This window comes from Gracilinanus agilis, chromosome 2 (genome assembly GCF_016433145.1).
Source record: "Gracilinanus agilis isolate LMUSP501 chromosome 2, AgileGrace, whole genome shotgun sequence".
NCBI classification, from domain to species: domain Eukaryota; kingdom Metazoa; phylum Chordata; class Mammalia; order Didelphimorphia; family Didelphidae; genus Gracilinanus; species Gracilinanus agilis.
In genome coordinates this window covers 656,498,812-656,509,752 of record NC_058131.1, presented here as the reverse complement: position 1 = coordinate 656,509,752, position 10,941 = coordinate 656,498,812, and the positions used below count along the sequence as shown (strand labels likewise).

The 10,941-nt window shown below is 41.8% G+C and overlaps 1 protein-coding gene across 1 annotated transcript; it reads right to left on the bottom strand.

Moving 5' to 3' along the window:
* Nucleotides 1–699: 699 nt before the first annotated feature.
* LRIT1 (leucine rich repeat, Ig-like and transmembrane domains 1) lies at nucleotides 700–10,701 on the bottom strand. Its single transcript, XM_044660232.1, has 4 exons — nucleotides 10,580–10,701; nucleotides 5,485–5,951; nucleotides 2,502–2,807; nucleotides 700–1,706 (listed from the first exon to the last, which is right to left on the bottom strand). Exons 1-4 carry the CDS (start codon nucleotides 10,699–10,701, stop codon nucleotides 700–702), a joined length of 1,902 nt encoding a protein of 633 aa, XP_044516167.1.
* Between the last annotated feature and the right edge of the window lie 240 nt (nucleotides 10,702–10,941).

Sequence of the window (10,941 nt, the reverse complement as noted above, 5' to 3'; positions counted from 1 at the left end):
AGTCACTTGGAAACCATAAGCCTGCAGTTGAGCTTGGAGGAGTGTGACTTACCTCATTGATATCAGGCTTACCAACCCTTTTTGGAAATCCAAAATGAATGCCAGCAGATATAAGGGTTATTAGATTGAGAGATATAATCAGCTGTTCTCCATCTCCAGTGAAGATGCAAGAAGAAATGGGCTTAGAGTGCAACATGCTGGATTTGGGCTAGACATCAGGGAGAATCTGTTTACATTGAAAATGCCCTTGTAAACAATGGAAAGGGTCACCAAGGGTGGATGTGGAACCTTCTTTTAAAAAAAAACAAGAGATTCTAATCTAAAACTAAATGTAAGTCAGCTGTAAGGCCAAGGTCTCCTCTAGACTTAATATTCTCTAAGTCAAGAGTTCATTTTTCATGAGATTTACCAAAATCTCTTGGAATCTATCAGAACTTAAAAGACAATCTGCAAGGAAAAAAAACACGCACTGAGTACGACAAGTGGGATTCGTGTGTGTGTGCATATACAAAAGGGGGAGACAGAAAGCAAGGAAAAGAGAAACGCTGTGTGTAAGCATGCTTCCATATGAGTTCATGAGAACACGTGTGTGTTTAAGGATATAAGAGTGCATGGGTATGAAGAGTTGGGTGTGAGTCTGTAAACACGAGTGTGTGGAAGAGTGTTTATGTAAGCCACAAGTGATTATTGGATCCTCTCTCAGCAGAAGTACTCATTGGCTTGGCCTTCTACCTTGGATGGTGCGTGGGAATCCATGCTAGACCGCGACGAGAGCAGCCTGTCTCCCTCCTCTGGGCTGTCCCTTGCCGAATCCTCCACTCCGTCTTCACCGGGGCCCAGTCTCTCAAAGGTGACATAGGAGCCCTGGGTCTCCTCATTCTTCCTCATCCGAAATTTCCGGTAACGTCGCTTTAGGGACCCACAACAGACAAGCAAAGTCAAGGGCACCGCAATGATGCCCGCTATGGTGATCACCACGACATTGATGAGTCTCTGCGTGCCTTCAGCATCCACCACCTCATCCGTGGAGAAGATGATGCACTGCTCCTTCTTGGGGACCAAGCCACGCACACAGACACAAGCTACATACTTGGTTTTTGGCATAAGACCCTCAATAGTGACCTTGGTTTTCCCAGGATCTACACTGACCCTCTTCATGTCCTTCTCCCCAAAGATGGCATAGAGGACACTGAACATGGTGGTGTTTCCAGCCTGGGGAGCTTTCCACACCAGGGTCACGCTGTGGTAAGTATCCCCCACCACCTTAACTGATCTCACCATTTGGGTTGGCTCCAGATGATTTAGGTCCTTGGCTCTATCAGCCTGCTCTGCTCCAGGACTCCCCACAGAAAGTTCTCCCAGAGCATTCATGTGGAAATGTTGGAGAGCAGGATTCTTCTCATAGCTGGGAAGGGTGGGTCTGGCCACCAGAGAAGATGGTCGGGAGGTGGTGGAAGCATACCTCGCCACTAGCTCATTGTAAGCAGCAGCTTCTGCTCCCTCAGACTTCCCTGGCCATGGTCTAGTTGTGGACCCTTGGGGCTCAGCCGTGGTCTGGACCTCAGTGATGATGAGGGAGACGAATGCTTCGGTGGCCCCCAAAGAATTTTTGGCTTTGCAGACATACTCTCCAGAGTCGTGGTGGGATACCTCGGGCAAACCCAGAAGAGACCAACTCATGCCATCATTGGAGGTTTCTTGATGGACTGGAAGAAAAAAGAGATATACAGAGGAGACCCACAAAAAGTTAAGACAATGTGGTCGTTGCCTAATGTGTAGGGGGATTCCTTCAAGAGCAATCTGGTTTACTGCTAGGTAAGATTCATCTCTAGTTGGCTTCGGCCTGAAGCCTCTCAGAGATATCATGTCTCATGAGATGGCATAAATGGAAAGTATAAGGTCCAGAATAAACCTAAAGTGTTATAAAACTGGGTAGTAAAATAGAAAGGACCACAGGATCAAGAAGACTTGGATTCTAGTCTTAACTCTGCCACTCACAAATGACCTGGTCAAGTTATTTCACCTCTATAAGATCGAGTTTCCTCATCAATAAATTGAGAATAGTTATACCCATTCCATTTATCTTGAAGAGGCATAAGGATCAAATAAGATAATGCATATAAACTAAGTAATGGTAGCATAATGTTTGGTAAATTATCAAATGTTCTATTAATGTAAGGAAGAGTTTTTATCATTATTACTATTATAAAGTTAACCTTTTTTGGTAATTCTTATTACTTACATTGTCTCAGAGCTATATTTAACCAAATGTCACCATCTTGGACCCAGTATCTGGATCATAATTGCCTTAGTCAAATTTCACGGAATTCCTAAGGTTCTAAGGGAATCTGTATGGAAACCCAGCAAGACTTCCCTCAAACCCTTCTCAGGTACATGGGGGTACATCTAGCACAAAGTTGCATTTCCCTAATTGGCAAACACTGCTCACTTTCCCAGAATAGAAGGTCTGAGAACAGAGTCTTTTGGCTGTTATAACTCACCTGTCCCATTGAGCTGATGCCCATCAGCTCTCCTCCAGCTGAGCTCTGGACTGGGCACCCCAGTGGCCCCACAGCGCAGGAACACGGTGCTACCCAGAAGGGTCTTGACCTTGGCCACTGAAGTATAAACCTCAGGACGCTGGCATTTTCTGAGTTCCAGTTGGCTGAAGGCAACTCCAGCCAGGCTCCAAGGAGTAGAACATTTCAGCCTTGGATCAATGAAGGCCATATTTGGAGTTGGGAAGTTTAAGATCTGGACCATATCATACAGGCTACAGTCACACATCCAGGGATTGTCCTGAAGACCTGGAAAGAGGAAATGAAATGAGAATCCCGTCTTCTTTCCACACTCCTGATCTATTGCCTCCTGTCCTTTTCAGTCAAAATACTCCTGAAACATAAAAGCCTTAAGGTGTCCCAGTCATCTTTTAAGCCATTGAATGAGCAGTATAAGAGTAGAAGTCATAGTAGATGTTATTGTAGAAACTGACATTTACAGAGAACTTTTTAAGATTTGAAAAATACTTTATATGCATTATTCCATTTGAATTTCACAAAACTCCATTTAAAGTAAATGCAATTGTTAGAGCCATTTTAAAGATGAGGAATCTGAGGCTCAGAAAGGTTAAATGACTGCTCATGGCCACATAGCTAGTAAATAGCAGAGATGGGACTCAAACGCAAATCCAGTGCTCTATTCACTACACCTGCAGGTCCTCATTCTATAAGGCTGGCTTGACCCAAAGCAATTACTTTAAGAATGTGCACTTTTTTTATGTTTCTCCATCACTAAGGCAGTTCTGAATTATCCACATTCTTCCTTCTAAGATAACACATTAAGATTAGGGTTGATTATAGCCTACAGAATGTATACATATAAATATACACATGTATACATGAACACATTTCATACATGTGTGTATATATTATATTTTATATCTATTTATATATCTATTTTACGTTTTATATTTATATCATAATTTTTATTTTAGGTAGATATGATATTATTGTTACCTAGAGTATCCCAAAAGTCTTAGTGAGTTTTAAGCTTTAATAGCACACACACACACACCTCAATCCTACCTTCAACCCATCAGTCCAGCCTTCACAGCAAAACCTTTGTATTTAGAGGAAATCAATTTTACAAGGACATTATAATCAGACTTAAGAGGAAAATGAATCATGATATAGCATCATGCTACCTAAAGAGTCCAGGTGGAAGTGGGTGGACAGGAGACACTTTGCCTTCATGATAGTGTTGGGTGTCAGAGATTGATTTGGCATGAATGAGTTTCTGGCCTCATTTAACAGTGACAAATAATTGCCACCTGCTCCCTTACCAGTGGCTTCCCTGGGTCACTGCTCTTTTGCCAGCCAGGGATCTCACATATCACTTTTTTACCATTCCCCAGAGGTAGCTGACTCTTCATGCTTGGATGGAACCCAGAGGCCATGGTCAAACCTACTGAGCTAACCAGCACAAACACCACAACAAGAAGTGGCAAAAAGAACTAATATTCCTCTTCAATGACTTTGTGCTAAAAATGACCCATTCAAGGAGAGTAAACTGAGTCAAAAGTGTTTCCCCAAAATGCTCAGGGGCACACAGATAATAAATAGCAGAGCTGGTCATTAAACCCTTCAAGAGGATATCCTCTGTATATGACTACTGAGTTATGGTAGAGGTAGAGATGGGGATGTTAAAGGAAGCCCAATGCTTCTTTCTATTTGACATTTTCTTTCACAGTCATTTCTGCAATTCCTGACCCCAAACCACTGCAGGCTGGTCTATGTCTTCCATTTGGAAAGGTCATTGGATTCCGTTAACATCTTCAGAACTATGGCCCAGCATTTCCTAACTTCTTATGGTCAGCATCCATAGGTCTGACCTAGAACCCAGCAATTATAACCTCTTGCCCTTTTCTATAACATTTCTTTCTTTCCTGGTTGTTCCAACCCAATCTGATATCTCCTTCCTCCATATTCCTCAAGCACAGATGACCCAAATCTCTCTAAATTAATTTAGCACTTAGTTGAGAATAGGTTCTATGAGGTGCCTTGCTCTCTGACTAGACTGAAGCAAGGAAGAAGCATTGCGCCAGAGGAGAAAGGCTACTAGATTTGAAGTCAGGGTCAAATGCCAGCTATGGCACAGTCAGGAAATCTGCCACCAGTGTGACTTTGGGCAAGGCTTCATTTCCACCAAAATAAAAAAATCAAACAAAATCTCTAAAAAGAACCTTCTAATTCTAAGTCTCATGATCTTATGAATGAGAAGGATACTTCTCAAGAGACAGTGAGATGTAATGAGAAAAGCATCTCAAGTCACTGAACCTGGGGTCCAAGTCTGACTATGCTAAATAGCTGTGTGACTTTGGACAAGTCACCTCACCTCTATGAGTCTCAATTACTTCCTCTGAAAAGTGATGGGTTTGGTCTAAATCAAGGAGTCTTAGCCTGAGGTCAATGAACTTTGAAATAAAATATTTATCTTAATATAGTTATATTTTAACATAGCTGGTTTGCTTTGTACTATTCCATATTTTATTTTATGCACTTAAAAGCATCAGATTCACCTGACCTCAAAGAGGTTCAGGACCTACAATAAGGCTAAGAAGCCCAAGACTAGATGATCTCTTAAGACCTTTTCCTATTCTACACTGTGCAAACAAGGATTCTGTTTTATGCTTTGCAGATCTCTAAGACCTTTTCCTATTCTGCATTGTCCAAACAAGGATTCTATTTTATGCTTTGCCTGTCTCCCCCAAAGCACCTAGTAGAGAGACACACAGTATTAGGTGCTTAATGCAGATGTGTCAACTGACTAAGAAAGAGCTGAGTTCTTTCATTTGACAAGCGTTTATCAGGACTCTAACAGCCCAGGGCTATTTTCCTAGCCTTGTCCCTTTGGGAATCTGAACATTCCTAAGTGCCTCTGAATGTCATTCTCGGGAGTCGGGATAGACAGCTTGGCTTCTCTTACCCAAGATGATCTTGGAGCTTTCCCCGGGGGAATAAGGACCAGCCTGCAGATGAGACCAGGTGGTGAGGAGCTGCTGGGGGAGACGCATCAGCTGATTGCTGGAGAGGTCGAGAAAAGTGAGGTTCCTTGCATAGCGGGCAGCCTCTGCAGACACAGCGGAGAGGCGGTTCGCATGAAGATCAAGTAGCCGTAGCTGTGGGGTATCCCCAAGAGCTCCCCAGGGGAAGGACACCAAGTAATTCCCAGGGAGGCGAAGCTCCCGAAGGCGCCGCAGGCCCCGCAGCATGACAGAACTGACGCTAGTCATAGAATTGTAGGGCAGCCACAGATACTCGAGGCGAGTGAGGTGGTGGAGAGCATCGCCCGGCACTCTCCTGATGGACGTCTTCTCTATGCGGAGCTTGGAGGTGTCTGATGGGATCATCATGGGAGGGAGCGTCATCTCAGGGTCATTGCACACAACTGCCCTGGGTCAGATATAAAGGGGGGAAAGGCCAAAATACCAAGATTTAATGGGGATCCCATGTTGTCCTAGTTTCATAAACCATAGCCACTTGCTTCTAATGACACAGCCAATACACTGCACCAGATTAATTCATAAAGAGTCTATGCAAAAGGTGTAAATAGTCTCAATCATTTAATATATTCCACAATATCTATAAAATACTTATCGTTGGGTAAGTACCATGTGGGATTCAGAGAAATAGCATAAAGGCCCTTCCCTCATGGTGCAAATAGTCTCTATAGAGTTAACACAATCACAGTATTTCAGACCTAGAACGAACATCCAAAGCCATCTATCTAGTCCAAATCTTACCTGTACAAGAATCCCTTCTCCAACATCCTTCAACAAGCCTTAGCTTGAAGAACTCCAGAGAAGGGGAAGTCACCAACTCCCAAAGGAGACCATTCTACTTTTGGACAGCTCCAAATATTGGAAGTTTTTGCTATCATTAATCCTAGATCTACCTCTCTGCCATATTTGACCATTGTTTCCAGTTCTGCCCTTGGAGCCAAACAGAATAAGTCAAATCCCTCTTCCATGTGGGAGCCCTCCAAATACTTGAAGATATATTATGTCATCTCAGTCTTGTCTTCTTCCACATAAATATCCCCTTCTCCTTTGACCAGTCCTTTCATGGTATTCTGGACACTCTCCAGATTACCAATGCCCTTCCTAAAATATGTTGGCACAAGGAATACCATGTGTCATCTGACCCAGACTTTCACCTTAGTCCTTTATAGTAAGATCACTAGTATATGGTGTGTGTGTGTGTGTGTGTGTGTGTGTGTGTGTGTGTGTGTGTGTGGTAGACACAGTAGATGCTTAGTAAATTTCATTGAATGAAGTAAGGAATGAACATGTTCAAGATGTTTACATGGAAAAACTGAAGAACAGTAAGATAACATTCAAAGAGTTGCTACCATGCTAATTGTCAAGAGAGTAGAACAGACAAGATGTGCTACAGCAATTCCAAAGAAAGAAACCATTGTGAGCTGGGATCTTAAAGCTATTACTTCTCTCTGTGCTCTTTGCCTAGGGTTCTTTCCTAGCCTGCAATCATGTCACTTTTCAATCCTTCATGAGATGTATAATACTAAAGAGTCATTATGTCCATATTGAACTTCTAGATTTTCATGTCTTAGTATCTCCATGATATAACAACATAGAATTTGACTGAGAGAAAGTAAACCCAGACTTTAGTTAGGGCTCTGACTTTAAATAGCTAATGTAACCCTAGGAAAGTAATTTTACTTTTCTAGGACTTAAATTGCTCCTCTGTAAACTACTCACTGCCCTTAGTATCCATTACACTGTTCTCTCTTGACTCTCTTCTCACCTGTCTGACCATTCTTTCTTAGTCTCCTTGACTAGATCATCATCATCATTTCTCATCCACTAAGTGAGTTGCCCCACCAGTGTTCTGTCCTATGTTTTCTTCTCTCTCTACCTTCTCTTCCTTGGAAATTTTATCATCTACAGTGGGTTTAGTCATCTATTCAAATGACTCCCAGATGAATATATTCAGCTCTAAACTCTCTCCTCAATTCCAACATCTCATTACCAATTGCCTGCTGAACATCTCAACTAGAGAGGGCCTAGATGCCTTTTATTCAAACTCAACATGTCTAAACTAATATTCCTAAAACAAGGTTCTAGCCATGTGGCTCCTTTCCTCTAAAACACCATTTAAGTTGTCACATGCTTGCTTTAAGTACTCTCATAGGTGTACTAGTAAATGTTTAACAACCAGATTGGGGGATGAAGTCACATGACACACTTTTAAATTTAATCTGAATGAACATTTCCTCCATGACTTTCTTAAGTCTAGAAATCCACAAAATGATAAATCAACCCATGATGTGCAATAGTTGCTCATTTCTGAGGTATAGATGAAATTTTAACAATCACTCCTTGGGTCCAGTTTGAGCTGGCTACAGCACACCCCTCCCTTTCATGAAGTCTCAGTTCCAGTCAAAGTGGCTTATTAATTATTCTTCATTTACAAAATTCCATCTTCTTCCTGGGCACCTTTGCACAAAGCAGTTCCCTTGTGCCTAGAATGTTCTGCCTCCTCACTTTCCCCAGTTCAGAATCCAAAACTTACTTCAAAGTCTTTCCTGATACTATTAGTTCTTAGTATCTTTCCCTGAAACTATTTTATATATATATATATATTGTGTTTATTTATCTGGTTCCGGATTGTAATTCCCCTGTCACCTGTAGACTACAAGCTCCTTGAGAGCAGGGGCTGTTTCCTTTTTATCTGTTAATTCTGTCTTCAGTATAGTACCTTGCATAGGTACTAAATGTATATTGGTTTTATTGAATTGAATCTAACTGAATCTGAGAACTCTCATACATATAAAATTCTGTCATCCTAAAATTCCATGAAGGAAATATGTCCCAGTCATGCTCTCCCAAGCATCAAAGTGCAGTGCGGAAAAACCATTGGCTTTCGAGTTAGAATCAGTCCCAGCTATTTTGGCCCATTAACTATGTGAGTGTGAGCAAGTCACATAGGAGCTCACAGCCTCATTTTACTTAGCTCTGAAATAAGAGTAAAAGAATATTTGACATGACTAGGATATTGTTAAGTGTTATGTGTAAATATGAATGATTAAGAGCAGCAGCTTGTTTCTTCAGAGAGCTCATACTTGCTCATTCTGGCTAACACTATGCATAAGTCAAAGGTTTCTTGTAAACATCTGGTTGAGAGTTTTTCCCTACCCTTCTCCAAGCCATGCAAGACTGACTTTCAATGTCACAGCAGCATTTTCCTTTCCTTCCTTCAGTTCCCCTCCTTGGTAATTTCCAGGGCTCTGAAGAGAGAGGATAATAGAATTTCCTAATCTTTTCAATAATTTTACTAAAACAAATGAAACCCAAAAGGAGCACATAAGGTGTAAAAGTAATAGGAATTGCTATTTTCAGAGCAGTAACTAGCAATTTTGGACCCTTTGAGCCAGCCACACTATGTGCTCACCCAAATCATCTCTTTGTGACCAAGACAGAGCTCTCAGGATGTTGGTTGGCTCCACTGGGGAAGATCCTGGGACACCATAAAACTACTAATAGGGAGGCCACTGCCTGGGAAAGAATAGGATGGGGTTGGGTCAGTTTATAATTTAGCTAATTATCTTTCTAATATGCTAACTAGTCTCTAGGCTGCTAAAAGAATAAAAGTGCCATCAAAATGTAAATGGAGACTATTTTAAAATTATACAATCTTTTTCATTTAACTTGTTAGGCTATATTTTTGCACCTCTAAATTTCTGTGCCCTGAGAGAAAGCACCAGATACCCTGATAGAGTTATGTCTCTAGGTTTCATAAATTCCTCTGGTAAGTTGCATATAAGTAAAAGCTGTTTGTCTTATTAAAGAAACTTCTCTCTCCTTAGGAACTTCCTGGAAAAAAAAAGAAGAAAAAACTAGTCTGATTCCCTACTGTAATCAATCAATAAGAATACCAAAGGATTCCTTATTTGTGATGCTCCAGAAAACATTTAGTTTTTTTTAATTACTGCAATTTAGTTTTATAGTGAAATAAGGGTATTAGCAAAATTGAAACTGAGAAATAGAATTGTCCAGAAATGGAACAGGCTGCTTCCTGAAAGAGTGATCTCTCAATCTCTGGAAGCATTTAAGTAGAAGCTAGATGGCCATCTGTTCAGAAAGCTACTGTACAGGAGATTACTTCATGGACTGAATGGGTTGGAAACAAGACAGAGCCCCTCAAATATGTCTCTTGAATTTCAGCATCTGGGACCACATTGATATTCTCTTTCTTTCCCTTCTTGAGGAGTTGATACATGACAGGGGCTTATGCTAAAATACAATCTCAGGTCTTCAAACCATGTGAGATGTTCCTCCAAAGAGATTTCTCTCTGGTTTCTTCACCTGTTCTCTCTAGGGCCTCTAATTGTGGGACTGGTTATGTGGAAATATGGAGAATTTTCCTTGGGACCCAGGATAGCAGCTCCTCCATAAGCTAAGGATGCCCAAGGTGAAGAGGGAGGGAAAGGAAGCAGGGACTGTTAATGTAGGAAAGAGGGGAAGGAAGATCCAGATGCTTTGCTGTGTCCTAACCAGAGTCCCACTCTCTCTCTCAGGTCTAGGCTTCTTCCATATTCTTACCAATGCAGATAGAAAGGGGAAACAATCATTTATCAAACACCTTCTTCTATAAGCCAAGCCCTGTGCTAAGTGCTTTACAAAATGTATTTCATTTGATCATTGTGAAATTTAATTCTAGTGAAATGCGTTTAGGAGCTCCAAGACTCCAAAAGGAATATGAAATCAAAAATTATAGAATTTCAGCTGGGAAAGACCTTCAAGATTTACTAGTCTAATCTCTTTATTTTATGAATGAGGAGACTGAGACCAAGAGAGGTTAAGCAACTTACCCAAGGTCAAATTGGTATTAAATGGAATGGGAACTTGAATCTAGCCCCATGCAAAGCCATCCGGTAAAAGTAACACAATCAAAAAAAGAAGGGGCCCCTCTGTTCTGTCCCATCCCAGACATAGGGCCCCATTCAGAAGACAGAAAGCAAGTTAGATATTTGGGCAGCTCCTGAGTGTTCCACTTACCTGTTTTTGGTGCCATCGATGAGGCTGTGTAGGCTACAGCTACATTGGGAGGGGCAGGAGCCAAGAGCTTGGGGAAGACCCCTGAGGACCAGGCACCAGAGTACTCCCATGGCCACCCACATGGCTCCAGTCTCCCAGTTTCAAGCCTGGGACAGAGGAGCCCTTGTCCCCTAGTGTATCTTCCCCTGGGTCGGATCCATCCCTTGAACTCACAGTCCTTTCAGCCCAGCTATGGAAGCTTCCCTTCCCCCTCCTTCCTCTCTGGCTGATGCCATCGGATAAAAGGATAGGCTGCGGATTAAGGAGAGGGACTGGAGCTATTTTCACGTGGGTGCTTATTGCTTCCTGGAATATCCCAACTA